At 35.6% G+C, this 18,344-nt stretch overlaps 2 protein-coding genes across 2 annotated transcripts in view; both read left to right on the plus strand.

Moving 5' to 3' along the window:
• The window catches only part of mcf2l2 (MCF.2 cell line derived transforming sequence-like 2), an 87,758-nt gene extending 72,735 nt beyond the window's left edge, over positions 1-15,023 (plus strand). The window contains exons 29-34 of the mRNA XM_016248699.1: positions 2,915-3,009; positions 4,238-4,361; positions 4,614-4,729; positions 8,698-8,813; positions 11,921-12,015; positions 14,333-15,023. Of these exons, the coding sequence (XP_016104185.1) occupies positions 2,915-3,009; positions 4,238-4,361; positions 4,614-4,729; positions 8,698-8,813; positions 11,921-12,015; positions 14,333-14,433 (647 nt within the window). The 3' untranslated portion in view covers positions 14,434-15,023. The remainder of the gene's footprint in view (positions 1-2,914; positions 3,010-4,237; positions 4,362-4,613; positions 4,730-8,697; positions 8,814-11,920; positions 12,016-14,332) is intronic.
• A 2,469-nt stretch (positions 15,024-17,492) lies between these two features.
• The window catches only part of ect2 (epithelial cell transforming 2), a 31,460-nt gene continuing 30,608 nt past the window's right edge, over positions 17,493-18,344 (plus strand). Inside the window, exon 1 of the mRNA XM_016250084.1 lies at positions 17,493-17,773. The gene's annotated coding sequence lies outside the window, so the exon portion shown is untranslated. The remainder of the gene's footprint in view (positions 17,774-18,344) is intronic.

The following is an 18,344-nucleotide window of genomic DNA, read 5'->3' on the forward strand; positions in this document are numbered from 1 at the left end:
GGAGCACAGAGACAAAGATGATTCAATAAGCATTTAATAATAATCCAAGATGATGAAGATTCAATAGACACACAGGGAAACAAAACGACAATAGCTGACTACAAACTGAACTGAAAGGGAAACTAAAGTACACTGACCAAATGAGGATGATTAACAAGACACAGGTGAACTAACTAATGAAATCAAGGGGACACAGAAACTAGGTCAATGACCAAAAGCAAGGTGGGAGAACAGGGAAACACAGAAAACAAGGTCGATACTGTGACCATATATATATATGTGGGCTTGAATTTCGGCGCGGGATTGCGTACAATTCTACTGATTCCCACAGTTTTCGCGCTTGTAATGCGGGAAATTCCCACAAATATTTGAGCGTGAAAGACGCTCGGGACAGATGACAGAATGTATCATTTGCACATGCTTTTGAGTCTTACAATTTTAAACATTCAAGTGATCAATTCAGTACTTGCACGCTCTCTGTGAGACCACTTTCTGAGAGCTCACACCCAAAGCACACGTACATAGAGCCGCATCTGAGAGCGCGCGACTACAGAATGAAGTTGTGTTGCGCCTATTGCTCGTAAACAGCCAAATACTTACAAAATTATGTCAAAATGCCCGTCTTGATGAGTATTCACGTAAACAGTCGATTTATATAAAACATTGTCGTATATAGGATATTAAGTGAATGCAAACAATTGAGAAACAAAACTTATGTGTAACAGATCCGTGCAGTCTTAAAGAGACAGCAACCTAAATAAACCTGCTGCTGTCTGTCATTAATGTTTATTTATACATTGAAGACTAACCAGTGTTATTTAAAAGTTAAATAGATTATTCTGTTTCTGTGATATTTCTGTACCTGAATATCACTGTTATACCTACCTGAAAAACGAATTTTAGTTATATCTTGTTAATGTATTTGTTTGTGCCTTTGGTTGTCATTTATTAATTCTTATTTTATTTCTGACTGTTTGCTTGTCTTTTTTAGTTCAAATAAATTCAATTCAGAGTTTGAAATCAAAGTTCTTTTTAAGTATCTTTCTCACAATATAAATATGAATCAACAACATTATAAATTGTAAAACACAAATACACTGGGTGACAAAACATTTAGGTTGGATGATTGTAGGTTAAATATATGTCTACAAAAATACTCTAACTCGCCCTCAAAAAAAAAATCCCCCCCATAAGAGCCACCTAAAGGGGGAATTCCTCCCCATTTTCCAAAACGAAATTCAGACCCTGCTTTCTCCATACCATCTCTTTCTCTAAGACCATCTCTGGTTTGTCATTTTAGAATTTTGCTTGGGAAATCTTCTTTTGTTAGACTCTGAGATATTTTTTTAATTAAATGGTGCCAGTATGGCTCAAAATTGTCGCATTCATTTATGTGATTGATGTGTGTTTTCTCTCAGGATGAGGAGAATAAGATCTGTCCAGAGAAACTGGAGGAAGCCAAACTGAAGTCCAAATACCCTCACTTGGGTAATAAGCCTGGAGGATCCGATCTGCTCAGAAAAAGACTGCAGAAGGGGGTGAGATTCATTCAATGCTCTCTTTCTGCCCACATTGGTAGGGTCAATAACTGTGTTATAAGAGGAGATCCAGATCACAGGGCTTTGGTGGTTTTACACAGGCAGTAGAACATCACAGCATCATGTGACTGAGTCATGAGCCACAGATGACATGTGCACTGCAATATGTGTTACAGAGACAAGTTCTGGTCAGTTTATATATATATATAATATAATATAATATAATATAATATATATACAGGGCTGTACAGTGCAACATATATGCTGAACACAAAAGAAGATATTTTGAAGAATGTGGATAATCAAACCCAAAAGTAGGAAACAAATACTATGGAAGTCACTCTGGACCAACAACTGTTTGGTTACCCACATTCTTCAAAATAATTTTTATGTTCAACAGAATAAATAAACTAATTCAGGTTTAAAACAACTTGAGAGTGAGTAAATGATAAAATAAAAATATAAAACACTATGACAGAATTGACAGACAGATGACAGATTTTTCATTTTTGGGTAAACTATCCCTCTAATATTAATAAAAAACCCCCAGAGAAAATCACTCACTGCTCATGACTGATGAAGTTTAATACTGTTGCTTAAAAAATATAAGTGATGTATATAGTGTATATAGTGTTTTATTTTAATATTTAATATTACTGCTAAATACTGTACCTGAAAAATAAAGCACTGTTTGTTTTATTTGCATAGTATGTGTTTTTGTAATGTATATATTTTGTTCTTTCAGACATTCAGAAGTAGCCGTCTGTCACTCCAAATTTAGTCAGTATTGGGCTCTATCGATACTACCGATACTATATGTCCTGCTCTACAGGGGACTGGGTGTGCCTGTCCCGCTTATTCAAAAGCTGAGCACTCTGGCAACCTGATGTCCCAACTCTCTGGCCCACCCTGAAAGTCCAGTGGGCTTTTTACTCAGAGACTGGCATTGTTCAATTTTTTCATATTTTACTATGAACCTTTGACATCTCAAGCTTCTTCATTACAGCTCGTATGAAATGTTTGAAATGCATAGAATCAAACTGTGCACTTCACAGCAAATTAATCCCCTAAAAACATGAAGGGACAGCTGCAATGAATAATAAATACTGACTCTTGATAAGCTGACATTTGGGATGTGTTGTGACATTTAGCAGTGTAGCCCCGCTGCGCAGCTCTGGTAATGTGAAGGAGAATTTAGATGAACATGAGCCTTGTTTCTCGTCGCCCCATTATTCTCTTTTATTGTAATGAAAGCGTTGCAACTGCAGAGGAATAATGATTGATTATTGTGATAATTAATCTTTGATGGATCGGTTGAGAGATTGTGATAGATGAGCTGGACTTCTTTTCTAACAGGAACGCATGTTTGTGCTTAGTTCCTCTCTCCTCTAGCCTTAAGAGCAAGAGGCATCAGGTCAAGAGCGACCCTACACCATTTGGCTATGAAGGTACCACATGGACTGCACAGCATGTTGCATGTTTAACATAATGCTAGATGTTTGTGGGTTTGTTTTTATTCATTTATTGTTTATAGTAAGTGGCCAGATGGTTTTTATTCAAAGCGACTGGACACTGTTTGCTAGGACAAATTTTCTGGAACAATTTGGAGTTAAGGGTACCATGCAAGTTTGTGATCTTACAAAATTAATTTGTATTATTTTATTAATAATAAATTAATATTTATTTTTACATGCATTTATTTAGCTTGTAAAAATATATTACTAATATTACTTATTAATAATAAATATTTTTATTATTTTTTATCCATTGCCAGGTCTCAACACAAAATATAAAGTTAAAACAATTATTATGAAAAATGTAATATTACAATTTTTACTTGCATTTTTTTAGTGAGAGTGTTTATCTTTTTATAAATTGTATTATTGTTGTTGTTGCTATTAGCGTTGTTGTTATTAATTTAAAAGTATATTTTCACATTTATTAATATTTATTTCTGAAATTATTATGTAAATATTACTTTTCCTTATTTAATTGTTTATATCCATATCAGTGCTCAACACAAAAACGATCATTGATATTGTTGTTATTATTATTCAAAATTATTTTCATAAATACTTTTAAGCACATTTTAGATGCATTTTTTACATTAATTTATTTTTACTTTTAAAATATTTTAATTTTTTCTTTCAATGAAGAAAACTGCATTAGATAAATTAAAATAGATTTAAATTCTACAGTTATTATAATTATTATAGTATATACTTATTATAATAAATTGGCATACATGGCCATATATTACTGATTTGTAATTTCCAACCCGTTCTAACAGATGCTACCAAGACTATACCAAGAATTTCGAAAAAGCCTCGTGTTTAGTTGAGCCTGCATTGATCTTAACCATCAGGCTACCAGAATTCATTTGATGCTTGTTTTGTCTATCTGTTCTGATTTCGGAATGTGTTGCTTGCGCTGCGGTGTTGTTTTGGTGGGTTTCAGTTCATAGCAAACGTGTATCATCCTCCAAATCTATCATATTTCCTTCCCCTCTCTGCCTTCTGAATTTGAGCTGTGCGTTGTTTTATCATGCTCTCTCTTGTTCAGATAAGATTGTGTGTAGTTTTCTGTTGATGCGAGTGACTTTCTGTGGTCATTTTCCCTTTTTTTTGGCAGTTGACTGTTACTGATTCATGCATGCTAATGTGAGGTTCCGTTTCACCTGCACTGCTAGCACTAAAGAGGTCATGTTTGATAAGACAGTGAATTTCCTCACAGACACCATGCGAGGTGCACTTCCCGCTGAGAGCAAAAGTAAAGGTAGTGCCGGTACCAAGCCCGCTGTGCCGAGGTCTGCGTCTCAACCAGGTAATCATGTGAAAAGAGGCAGTGATATGCCAATCATATTGGGTTCTCTCGGGTGTTTTCATCTATTTTCATTCCTCATTCGATGCCTGACGGTGACAGAATCCGTCAGAGTTATTTACATTGACTGCTTCAAAATCTTGTCTTCCTTTCGCAGAAGATTTTTCTGACAAAGGAGCACTAGACTATTCCATGAGCATCGTCGCTCATAAGGTTTTTGGTGAATGATGCTAGCTCGTGTGTACTGTTTTCCAGGATGGAGTCAACGGCGTCTGCCATCAATGGACGCTGAGGATTTTGAGACCATTCCATCAAGTGCAGAAGAACTCTCCATTTCCTCAGATGGAGAGGATGAAGGACAAAACAAAAACGTGTGTGTCTGGCTCTACAACATCTTCATTTACTTTCTGTCAGCATATCTCATTCGTTTCTTTGCATATTTGTATTGAGGGACAAAAAAAGTCAAATATTCCTTAAAGGGATAGTTCACCCCGAAATGAGAATCCTGTCGTTATTTACACTCTCATGTCATCCCAAACTATGTCTTTCTTTCTTCCATGGAATGCTAAATAATAATTCTGATTATTATTTATACCTTTACATTTAAAAAATTTAATGTTACCCTTTTTGTTTTACATTTTATTTAATATGTATTTTAAAAATATTTTTAATTATTTATTTTTCACACACATGAAATATTTTCATAGGCAATTAAGTTTTCTTTTACGAAGATTTTTCAAGAATACCAATAGTTTGAAATGTTACAGTTTAAACGATTTGTTAAAATATTTAGCACAATTTTGAACGGTCCAATGTTGTTTGAACCTCTTTCAAAATATATTAGTTTTCAAAATATCAACCACAGAAGAAAGAGAGAAAGAAGAGGTTTGGAACCACATGAGGTTGAATAAATGATGACACAATTTTCACTTTTGATTAATATGTCCCTTTCAGGTGAGAAACTAACACTGAGAGATTTGGCAGAATTTTAAGGGAGCTCAGATAAAAGACAGGGTCTAGCATGTTTCACAATTAACGCAGAAAGGAAGTCAGATTATCTTGGGCTATTAAGCACCCAGAGGAGTTTCTTTGTTTAATCCTTCTGCTTGATGCATGAGGAGAGGAGATCTGCTTCAGTACGGAGGCTTAATAACAGCTACACAGCTCAAAGTCTGTCAGAACCTCTTTAGAAGTGGCCAGACTGGGGAATTAAACATCACATACATGATTCCTACCACCAGAGGGCATCCTTGAATACACAACAGATAAGATTTCTATTGACTAAACACACACACACACACACACACACACACACACACACACACACACACACACCCACACATGCAGTAGAGCCTGCAGTAGAGCCTGCAGTTGTACAGCTGTACGTACTGTGAGTACAATGAGCGCTCAGACTGACCTGAGATTTGCCCTGCAAACATTTCAGCATTTATTATAGGCCTGTATTTCTGTCGACTGAACCAGCCATGCCATTAATTATGAATTTATCAGTCTTTTGCATGCCAAAGTCAATTTCTGCATAGAAATATTAGGCTACGCCAAATAGAAGTAGAAAATCGTGCTATATGCACTTTCATGAGATCGGCGTCTGCCATCAATGGACGCTGAGGATTTTGAGACCATTCCATCAAGTGCAGAAGAACTCTCCATTTCCTCAGATGGAGAGGATGAAGGACAAAACAAAAACGTGTGTGTCTGGCTCTACAACATCTTCATTTACTTTCTGTCAGCATATCTCATTCGTTTCTTTGCATATTTGTATTGAGGGACAAAAAAAGTCAAATATTCCTTAAAGGGATAGTTCACCCCGAAATGAGAATCCTGTCGTTATTTACACTCTCATGTCATCCCAAACTATGTCTTTCTTTCTTCCATGGAATGCTAAATAATAATTCTGATTATTATTTATACCTTTACATTTAAAAAATTTAATGTTACCCTTTTTGTTTTACATTTTATTTAATATGTATTTTAAAAATATTTTTAATTATTTATTTTTCACACACATGAAATATTTTCATAGGCAATTAAGTTTTCTTTTACGAAGATTTTTCAAGAATACCAATAGTTTGAAATGTTACAGTTTAAACGATTTGTTAAAATATTTAGCACAATTTTGAACGGTCCAATGTTGTTTGAACCTCTTTCAAAATATATTAGTTTTCAAAATATCAACCACAGAAGAAAGAGAGAAAGAAGAGGTTTGGAACCACATGAGGTTGAATAAATGATGACACAATTTTCACTTTTGATTAATATGTCCCTTTCAGGTGAGAAACTAACACTGAGAGATTTGGCAGAATTTTAAGGGAGCTCAGATAAAAGACAGGGTCTAGCATGTTTCACAATTAACGCAGAAAGGAAGTCAGATTATCTTGGGCTATTAAGCACCCAGAGGAGTTTCTTTGTTTAATCCTTCTGCTTGATGCATGAGGAGAGGAGATCTGCTTCAGTACGGAGGCTTAATAACAGCTACACAGCTCAAAGTCTGTCAGAACCTCTTTAGAAGTGGCCAGACTGGGGAATTAAACATCACATACATGATTCCTACCACCAGAGGGCATCCTTGAATACACAACAGATAAGATTTCTATTGACTAAACACACACACACACACACACACACACACACACACACACACACACACACACACCCACACATGCAGTAGAGCCTGCAGTAGAGCCTGCAGTTGTACAGCTGTACGTACTGTGAGTACAATGAGCGCTCAGACTGACCTGAGATTTGCCCTGCAAACATTTCAGCATTTATTATAGGCCTGTATTTCTGTCGACTGAACCAGCCATGCCATTAATTATGAATTTATCAGTCTTTTGCATGCCAAAGTCAATTTCTGCATAGAAATATTAGGCTACGCCAAATAGAAGTAGAAAATCGTGCTATATGCACTTTCATGAGATCGGGTTAGCTACAGCAATTAATTTGTAGGCTATTTCACAAATGGGAATACAACGAATTCCTGAATGTTTTACATTCAAGCTACCCATAAAATTTATAGTGAAAAGTACTTTAAAAGCGTCTGGAATGCAATAAAGTAATTTTTAAAGCTGTTTTTAAAGCATTTGCTGCATGGATAAAAAAAAAATAGGCTAATAAATAATTCACATATCAGACAAAATTGCGTTGCAGCAAATCCTTTACATTTTAAGGTATTCAGAACAGAGCAACGTAAAAATCTGAAAATATGAGCAGCTATACAATTATAGGACAAAGTTTTACATATATGCCATTATAATTTGTTTTTTTTTTATTGTACAGAATGATAAAATAAAACGCAAATTATAATCGGGTCTGTTTTAGGCTTTTACTTATTTTTAGATTTTAGACATCCATCTAATGGTGATGAAAAAAATGACTCGCCATCTCCTCATTGGAAGTGCCTTTAGGGAGAAATGCATCTTTAGGGATTACATAATCAAAGAGTTTCTATTTTTGATTTGAATTATTTCGTTTTAAAGTAGTAATTTAAAGCTTTCTATATATTTTTATCATGTCTGTGAGGCAATTCATCATTGTGAAGCGCTCCTGTTCAAGACCGAGACGGCAGAAAGCGTTTGTTTTCTTTATTTTATAAAAGCACAACGTTTTATTGATATTGTGAGTGCACACAAATAAAACTAGACCCTTTACAGTTTAGAATGATTTATTACTCTTACCTTTATGAGCAAAAATGACTGCGTATTTTAAGTTGTTTCCACTGTTAGAAATTAATGCAAGTGATCGCGCTGGAGCCTCCATGTCCTGCAGAGCGCGCTTTAGCTTCCACTCTCCGCACAAACGATTGGATATGCGTCTAACAGCGCACATTTATATAGGTTAAACATTTAAACTAACATTGTGATATGCTTGAACTGTTTTATATATAGATTTTATTTTAGGCAAGTCGTGTTGATTTAAGAAGGCTAAACTGATCAAACACAGGCTATGATCAACTCACTGTCTTACTTTAAAAAACAAACAAAAAAAAACTTGCATTTAATAAAACAAAAACTGCTCCAAATGTTTTTAACATTATAAAAAAAACAAAATATAATCACTTTTCCATTAAATACAAAACTGAACGATTTTAATAGCTGAAACAGTAGTATAAACCTTTTTGGTGAGAAGGGGAAAAAATCCCCCCCCCCCAAAAAAAGAAAAAACAAAAACTCTGTGCGTACCCTTGGAAGAAATCCTGCTGGTGTCCCTGCACACATGAATCTAACTTTCCTACCCATTGCTTTCCAGTTCCAAAAAAAAAGTAATAATAATAACTGGTGCCATGACCCTGAAATAAATCATGGACTTTTTTCTTTCTCTTAAGGGGGATAATGATCGCTATCAAGTGCAGCTGACGTACGAGTCAGGTACCGCCCAGGATCTTTCCGTCGAGGCGGGAGATTTAGTACAGTTCCTAGAAGAGTCGGAGAATGGCCACTGGTGAGTAATGAATACAGTCACCATCAGGGGCAGTTGTAGCCAGGGGTGCCGGTGTGGGGGGGCCCCCATGTCAACAAGCCCCCCAAAATTTGGAATCGTATCACAGATATATTCCTGCATGCTGGAGTCAGAGGGCTGCAAGTCACTGAAGACTTGTCACTAATGAAACTAATGATATTGTTGGCTCTCTTATTACATTATTTTAAGTTTTTGCTTTAAAACCCCAGAAATTCTAAATATGAGTCTCATATAAAGCTTGATCAGAAAGAATCAGTAATTTTCCAGATTTTTTTCAAACAAGACATTCTCTAGATTAGAAAGATGGTTTATTGGACAATTTAGAAATTGGGTTAGTGGCATGATTTTTTTTGTTTGTTTTTTGTTTTACAAAAAATACATTAAAAGGTAATTAATTGAATTCACCTCTTTTATAAGGAGTCTGTTTTTAATTTCTGTATTAACATTTATTTTTGTCAGGGTGATAGACCTGTCCTGATGTCATAATGAAGAAAAAAAGGTGTATTGAATGAATGATTTTCTTGAAAACTTAGAAATTGGGTTAGTGGCATGATTTTTTTTGTTTGTTTTTTGTTTTACAAAAAATACATTAAAAGGTAATTGATTGAATTCACCTCTTTTATAAGGAGTCTGTTTTTAATTTCTGTATTAACATTTATTTTTGTCAGGGTGATAGACCTGTCCTGATGTCATAATGAAGAAAAAAAGGTGTATTGAATGAATGATTTTCTTGAAAAGGAAACTATATAGTAGTTGGGCATAATGTTTTATTACTTCTCAGAAATAAATACCAAAACTGCTTCACTGCTTATTAATATTTGAAAAACCCAAAAAAGGTGTGAATTGCAACCAACATGCAGAAACGTGAAAAAAAAAACATAAAACAGGAAATGATATCACAGCCACCCCTGTAGACCATCTAAAATCCCTTAAGAAATAATTTGCGCTTTTTATGACAAGACAGGGTTGTTCATGTGGTGAGACTCCCCAGAAAATGTAATTAATGATATTTGTTTAAAATATTTTTTAATCTTGAAAAATCTATTTAAAAAAATGTGTAAAGGATGATTAAGACGATTAAGGTGTAATGACAATGTTATTACGCTACTTGACATTTTCAGAGTTGTTAAATTGCAACCATTTCTAAGTGCATTTCTCGGAACTTGGCACATGTGTTTTATTTTTGTTTTCTTCATCATTATTTATCATTTTACCCTTGTCTCCAAAATCCAAGATGGAAGAGAGGTTTCACAGGGGTCTAATGCACCCCTTTTGAATACCACCTAACCTGCACTTAGTAGCATTTCTAAAATGAAATGAAAAAGCCAGCAGTATTCTGAAGTATCTCATACATATTTAATCTTGAAAACTGTCTCCAGTCATTTTCAGTGCTTGAGCTTCTGCTTTGTAAAGTGTTTCAAAGTTTTCTTTGCTCACCAATCAACCCCCTCAAACCCTTCATAAGAAGTTTTCAGGCTTTCATGGATGTTTTGACATTGTGCAGAGTCGAGCTAAAGTTTAAGTAGCTGGCTTCACATCTTCAGCCACAGGATGCTTTAGAGTTTGCTCAGTTGTGTCAGGAGTGTATGCGATACATAAACAGTCAAAGAAACTTGTTGTGGTTGTGCTGTTTTTTCTGCATTGATACTGATCGCCAATATATCAATAAATCCCAAACTTGTACCCTACAAAAACTTGTTCAACTTTAACAGTGCACTACTGCTTAACCCAAGAAGGACATGTTTTTGTATTAACAATCAAAGTGTTTGTCCTGGAACACTATTCAGATCCGGTCTCATAAATCAGTGAATAAATCTGCAATTATTTTAATTGGCAAGCTATTTTATGATTAACCCCTAAAGGTAATTTACCATTTCAAAAAAACAGCATGTAGTTATCAAAGCCGATAATTTAATTATCATTGACTCCTTACAATATTATCACTTGTATTGTACATTTCCTCACTTGAGGTAAAAGTTGCTGAGCCTCTATAATGGGACATGTTGATGGGAGAAAAAATATATTTCATTGCTTTTGCGTTTGCTCACAAAATGTTTGTGTTCCCCTGAGAAAATTAGCATTTGAACAAAAAACCTTTGTGTTTGCTTGCAAAAGTATTGTGTTCCTCCAATAAACATTGTCTTCACTCACATAAGCATCGAAATATAGACTTCAGATTGTTTCCATCACCAGTTTTGCATTTGCTTGCAAAACATAGTTTGTAGGGGAAATGCAAATGTTTTACTAGAAAATGTGAAAGTTGTGCAAGCAAATGCAAAAGTTTATGCAAGCGAATACATAAAATGTGTTAACAAATCCAGTGTATCTCAAGAAAACAAAACTTTTGCAAGAAAACTCAAGATTTGCAAGTGTATGCTGTTTCTCGGGGAACACAAACATTTTGTGAGAAAACAAAGCCTAGCAAGAAAGCTATGTAAATGCAATGGGAAAGTTTTGCAAAAGCATTGAAATATAATTTTTCCTCCCATCTCATTTTGTATTTGTCCCTTTAGGGGCTCCATAAAAAGTGAATCAAATCTAATTGAATTAATGTAGTTAAACCTGTAACTATGGTGGGCTATGGTGCACAAAATAGTTTTTACAGAACAGACTTAAAATACAACCGAATTAAGCAACAAAACAACGAAAATGCTCCTGACCACAAGAGGGCAGTGTCAACCCAGAAAATCAAGATTTTTCAGACCATGTAAAATCAATGTTATAGACTTAAGTTTATAGATTAGTTTGTGCATTGCAATACACTGTCCCACTAGAAACACATGTGGATCAGAAATGGATTATTATATATGTAGTATTATCGTCCCAATTCCATATCGACTGTTCTTTGTGGTTGGCTGCTTTTCTGCTGTTGCAGCTTAATTCTGTTGTGTTTTGATCTTTTTTGTTTGGTACATTGTTTTGTGTTGCAGGCCACCATATATAACAGGTCCATCCAACCTTTTTTGCTGTCTGAATGATAATTCTAAGCAGTCAGTTAATCATATTGAACCCTTGAGCTCCAGGTTTTCTAGCACAAAGCTGTAAGTTCATGCTGCCGTTGAAGATGAACACTGTCTCTCATGTTCTAGGCTAGTCAAGAACCTTAAAACTCAGAAGACAGGACTGGTGCCACCCACTGTCCTGCAGTCCACAGCAGAGGGAGTAGACCTTTACAGTAACTCTGGTACCGCACACCAATCCCAGGACGAGCAGCAGAAAGGCATGACTGACATCACTTAGTCCAGACTGATGGTCGCCATAAAATTCATTCATAGCTATTCGACACATACACTGCTAGCTGCTGTACAGTATGTGGATTACATCTTTTATGGCGATGCATTAGTCCAGGGATAGGCAGCGTCGTCCTGTAGAGTTTATCTCCAGCCCTAATCAAACACTCCTGAACTCTGCAGGACAGCAGCACTTCAGGACCCACATTGCCTATCCCTGCGTTAAATAATGTACTTTGACCTCTGATGTCACTCAGTCCGTTCTCAATCAAACACATACCTTACATGTGAATGCACACAAGACACTGTCGTGACACAAAGCGGCTGTAATTTAAGATCTAGGTCAGTGGACGGCGAGACTGACGGAGGCACCTGTCTGCTTTTTTTTTTTTAAGAGGTGTGCATGACATCACCTCCACAGGCATGCACTTCATTCCTTGAAATCTTGGCGTGCTCACTTTTGGGCTTGTTTGTATGGTTTTCTCAAACTCTTGCTTTCCTATAATAACAAGGTGCTGCTTATTCATTTAAAGCTTTGACTAAGAGCAGAGGCGGCTCTGGACTCAACTATAAGGATTTTTGTCCAGCTTACTTCACTGACTCCAACAGATATACAGGTGCATCTCAATAAATTAGAATATCATGGAAAAGTTCATTTATTTCAGTAATTCAACTCAAATTGTGAAACTTGTGTATTAAATACATTCAATGCACACAGACTGAAGTAGTTTAAGTCTTTGGTTGTTTTAATTGTGATGATTTTGGCTCACATTTAACAAAAACCCACCAATTCACTATCTCAACAAATTAGAATACTTCATAAGACCAATAAAAAAACATTTTTAGTGAATTGTTGGCCTTCTGGAAAGTATGTTCATTTACTGTACATGTACTCAATACTTGGTAGGGGCTCCTTTTGCTTTAATTACTGCCTCAATTCAGCGTGGCATGGAGGTGATCAGTTTGTGGCACTGCTGAGGTGGTATGGAAGCCCAGGTTTCTTTGACAGTGGCCTTCAGCTCATCTGCATTTTTTGGTATCTTGTTTCTCATTTTCCTCTTGACAATACAATTCAGGTCTGGTGAGTTTGATACAGTAAACATATAGTACAAACAGTAATACTGAGAAAACAGCTCATTTAATTTGTAGTATTTCAATTTAAATATATTTTAAAATGTAATTTATTCTTGTGATGCCAAAGCTTAATTTTCAGCTGCCATTATTCCAGTCTTCAGTGTCACATGATTTTTTTTTCAGGTTTCATTGATGAATAGAAATGTCAAATCTTATTTAGAAATGCAAGTAGTGCAAGTAGAACAGTAGTGCAATGTACAGTATATATGGTGATAATATTCTTACACACACACATACATAATTTTTTTTAATGTAATATGTATATACAGTGTATATATATATATATATAAATTAGCTGATGTTTTTTTCTGCCACACAAACACACATTATCATATATTATCATATATAATATTATATTATGTTATGTATGTGTGGCAGGAAAAAAATATTTAAATATATTTTTATTTTTATTTAAAAAAAGCACTCTAACACTAGCGTTCCCTATTCTTTTTTATTCTATCTACTTGTTTTTCTTTTTGTTTATTATAAAATACCTTGCTACGTGTACTGCGTTAGGCTAACTTAGAGTTATCACAGCACTTACATATTATTGCCCTTTTGTTGGTTTTGATTGCTTCTATTGTCCTCATTTGTAAGTCGCTTTGGATAAAAGCATCTGTTAAATGACTAAATGTAATGTAAATGTAATAAGAATAAAAAGTTAAGTTTTCTTTACAAAACACAGACATTCCTGTGATTATGCCATTCATTTTTAGTATCAAATTTAGGCAATGTTAGGAAAAATATATTTTATTTTTTCACAAAAAAATAGTTGCATTGCTTCATTCTTATCATCCTATAGATTTATCCTTATTGTTGAGCCCTGCAGCTGTTTGAAGCTGAATATACTGTAGTGTTTGAATGCTTTTCATGTTGCGCTTCATACTTCTCCACCTGTGCTCACTGGCAGGAACAAAATGCCCTCATCCCATTTAAAAAGACGTAAAGCACAGGAATCACTCTGAAGGTTTGCATCTTTGTCGTGCCTTTTCGGTTTTCTTCTTTGTATGTATCTTGTGCTTGCTCTGGTCGCGTGCTGTTGCAAGGTCTGGTTTTGTTTTGCCACCAGTTTCCTGTTGCTCTCAATGGAAAAAACGGTATATTATGTCACTCATCTTCTCATTCTCTGCTTTTTAGATATTTTCAGTGACCTCTGCACCGCTGCCCTCACCGATACAGAGGAGGCAGACGACAGCACCGGGCCGCGTCCCGCTCAGGACGGCAGATTTGCATGCTGAACGTGCCGTGATGTCTTCTCGATTTCCATATCATCATGCGTTACAGCATACTCGACAACAGCTCGATATTCTATTCTTTGTAATACTACACAGACATCTGCTCTGCTGAAGGAGTAAGTGAACTGACCGATCAGAATGGATTCCAGTCATTTCTGGCCTTCTCCAGCGCTGATGTGACATTAACAACATTCTGTATAGTTGTGAGTCAGAAATTCAGCATGCAGCCTTCGTTCTTTCACTCTGCTGTGCCTTAGCAGCAATTGCAGGGGTATTTGAAAAGAAGTATCTGGATCTCTGTGAACACCGGACTCCGATATCTGCACCAAGGATGCTATTTGAAAACACTGAGAGGAAGAGACTCTAGACCATTCTGTCCTGCTGAAACTTTCACTGAAATGCTTTTAAAGGGATAGTTCAAAAATGAAAATGTTATCATTTACTCGCCCTCAAGTTGTTCCAAACCTGTATGAATTTCGTTCTTCTGTCGAACACACAAAAAAAGATATTTGGACCATTGCTGGTAGGCATTTTCCCCCTCGTACTATGAAAGTCAATGGCTACCAGAAGCTGTTTTCCCTTTATTTTGGGTGAACTATCCCTTTAAATATACTTGATTTTTTAATTTTTTTTATTGCTTGTTTGCTTATGAGACTGTTGGTCAGATCACAGCACTTTTTAAGATTTAATATTGTCTAATGTAATGTACAATATTTATACTCTCTTTTCTATTCAGACATGAAAGTTGTATAAGCCATCTGTAAAGCTTTGTTCCTCTGCTGTTTGTAGAGCTGAATATCTTTAATCCTCTTCAAATATTTGTCTCTACTTGATATATTCATCTCTATCATGGTCCGCTTGTACAAAAAATAATCTCGAAAGGTAATAAAAATGTGGACTGTTCACTCTGGAGATGTTTTTAAATGTATTTCAGAAAATATGAGTGTTGTAGCATAAATATTCCAGCTGTACTGTAAAAGCATCTGACACTGTTATTTTACAGTATTGCTCATGAATGTTGTCAGTTTGTGATGAAAAGAATACAGAAATCAGATGTACTGTATCCTTCCGGCTTTGACATGAAGAACTGGATGACAGATTGACAGTGAATGTAGTATAATAATGCCAAATGTTTTGTCTCATAACCGCCAATATCCACTTATGATTGTGATTTAAAGATGGTGTAATTCCTTTCCAAAATCAACCCGAGTTTCTTTGTTTGTATGTAAATTTCTAAGCACAAAGATTGATAGTGAATGCAGATGTGATTCTTGGTAGTATCATAATTTTGTTCATATATATGTGAATATTTTGCTTTTCACAGCTGATGTGAATATGTACTACATAAGTGCATTTCCAAATGCACAATGAAATACATTCATTACAAAACAATGTCTATGACTTTGCATACGAGAATATTAAATCTCAACCAAAAACAAGTTAGAAAGTTAGAAATGTCATGAAAATGTAATATCATTTTAAAAAAATATTGTCCACGATTCAGGCTATTTTTGGTTGTAATTAGAAGCTCTTTAAGAGAGTGTGTGACACAAAAGTGCACATCTGAAAGGAGGACAGCAAAAGACTTTTTGAGAGAGAGTGCCAGGTAAGATTCACTTGGCTTTGTTCTACAGACGGTGTCTTTCAAATTCCCAAAGACTCATTAAAAAATATTGTCCACGATTCAGGCTATTTTTGGTTGTAATTAGAAGCTCTTTAAGAGAGTGTGTGACACAAAAGTGCACATCTGAAAGGAGGACAGCAAAGAAAGAGAGAGTGCCAGGTAAGATTCACTTGGCTTTGTTCTACAGACGGTGTCTTTCAAATTCCCAAAGACTCATGAGGGGTGGCAGGAGAGTAAAGCAGAAGAGAAGGAAAGCAAGTGGAGAGAGCAGGACACAAAGACCCAGAGAGACGTGACAAGCATTGAAACTGAATTTTAAAACTCAAGCTGCCTTCACTTTGTCCTTCAGTTTGGCTTCAGGTGTCTAAAGATTTTGAAGACATCTGGCAGTCTATTTATCATGAGTCTTTTCCCCCACGAATGCAGGCTGGGCAGAAGGAAGAAAGAAGGAGACTTCAGTCAGCAGGAAAGGGGCTGAGCGGAGGGCAGGCTGTGTCTCATTGCTCGGTTTCAAAGGAAGTTAATGGGGCGACATCACATCAGGACAGTGCAGGATGATGGGGTTTATTTTTTATAACAGCTTTAGGACAGGAGTGTTCAGATTTAAGATGTCAATGAAAAGGAAAGAAACTACATTTCATAATTTAATCATGCATTCACTTGTTCAATAAAACATTGCCTTTATTTAGTTTGATTCACACCTTATCATAATCTACCATGGTAATCATAGTTTCTATTAAAATATCCTACTGCAGTAGTTGCTACTATAAAACCATAATACATTATTATGGGGGTTTCAAGTGTAGAAGCATAAATTGTAAATAATATAATATAACTAATGCCTTTATACTTGAAAATCCCATATTTATATTATATTAAAGCAATTGTATTTATTACAATTATTGTAATTACAATATTTTTTATTTTCATGGAAAAGCAAATAAGCAACTGCAGCCAAACAAGTGTGTTTGATTCACACCTTATCAAATCTATCATGATAACCATAGTTTGTTAAAAAAAAAATAGTATTAGTATATTAGTATAGTATTAGTATATATATATATATACTAATGCTTTTACACTTGAAAATCCATTAAGTATAGGCCTATATTAGATTAGATTAATGGCAATCTACAGTAATTGCATTTCGATGGAAACTATGCTTAACGTAACGTTTGTAAGGACGACCAATAAGTTTCATTGCATTGCAGTATTGTGTTTACATCAGTATCTTGTGTCTAAAATCATAGCGTTTAATCAAAACGTGTGTCATTCATTCACGGACAGAGCTGCCGACTCTACAGCGCGCATCGCCGTTTGAATTCAACAGCCAATCAGAGGCGTCGCCTCAGAACTTCCGCCGAGCTCGTCACTTTCAGCCAATCGGCGCTGGGCTCTCATGTTTGCTTGCTTTTTTGAATTCAGAGAGTAAGTTGAGCACAGAGCCACCTATCAAATGAGCGTCTACAATGGGTTTAAAATACCAACAAAACTTATTTTCGTAACTTAATCGTTTTATTTGGCACTTTAGACAAACTTTTCGTGTCATTGCGAGGACAGTGGTGTTTACGTGCGCAACGTTACGCTTTAGTTTTAACCAATTGTGCGAGTAACAACCGAGATTGCCTCAGCTGGTTTAGCAGCCAGTCGAACTCTCAGTGTGTCTTCATTCATCAAAACCTTACCAGCACATTTCTGGACTTCTCCAACTTCTATACGGTGAGTTTTCAATCATACATCTGCTTAAATCAAGCTACAAGACTGTTGCAAAGAATTTATTTTGTTTAGAAGTTAGCTAACTTGGCTAGTCATTAAACTGCTGGCAATCAACTGTCACAGCATTGCTCTCTTAAAAAAACCTGACAGATCTTTATAATATGTGATACTTTATTTCATTATCTGTTAAAATGTACAATCTAAGACTCACACACACTCATACACACACACACTCATATACACACACACACACACACACACACATATACACACACACACACACACAAGACTGTTGCAAAGAATTTATTTTGTTTAGAAGTTAGCTAACTTGGCTAGTCATTAAACTGCTGGCAATCAACTGTCACAGCATTGCTCTCTTAAAAAAACCTGACAGATCTTTATAATATGTGATACTTTATTTCATTATCTGTTAAAATGTACAATCTAAGACTCACTCACACACACTCACACACACTCACGCACACTCACACACTCATACACACACACACTCATACACACACACACATACACACACACTCACACACACACACACACACACACACACACACACACA

Source organism: Sinocyclocheilus grahami, unplaced genomic scaffold, assembly GCF_001515645.1.
Source record: "Sinocyclocheilus grahami isolate Dianchi unplaced genomic scaffold, SAMN03320097.WGS_v1.1 scaffold25.1, whole genome shotgun sequence".
Lineage (NCBI taxonomy): Eukaryota > Metazoa > Chordata > Actinopteri > Cypriniformes > Cyprinidae > Sinocyclocheilus > Sinocyclocheilus grahami.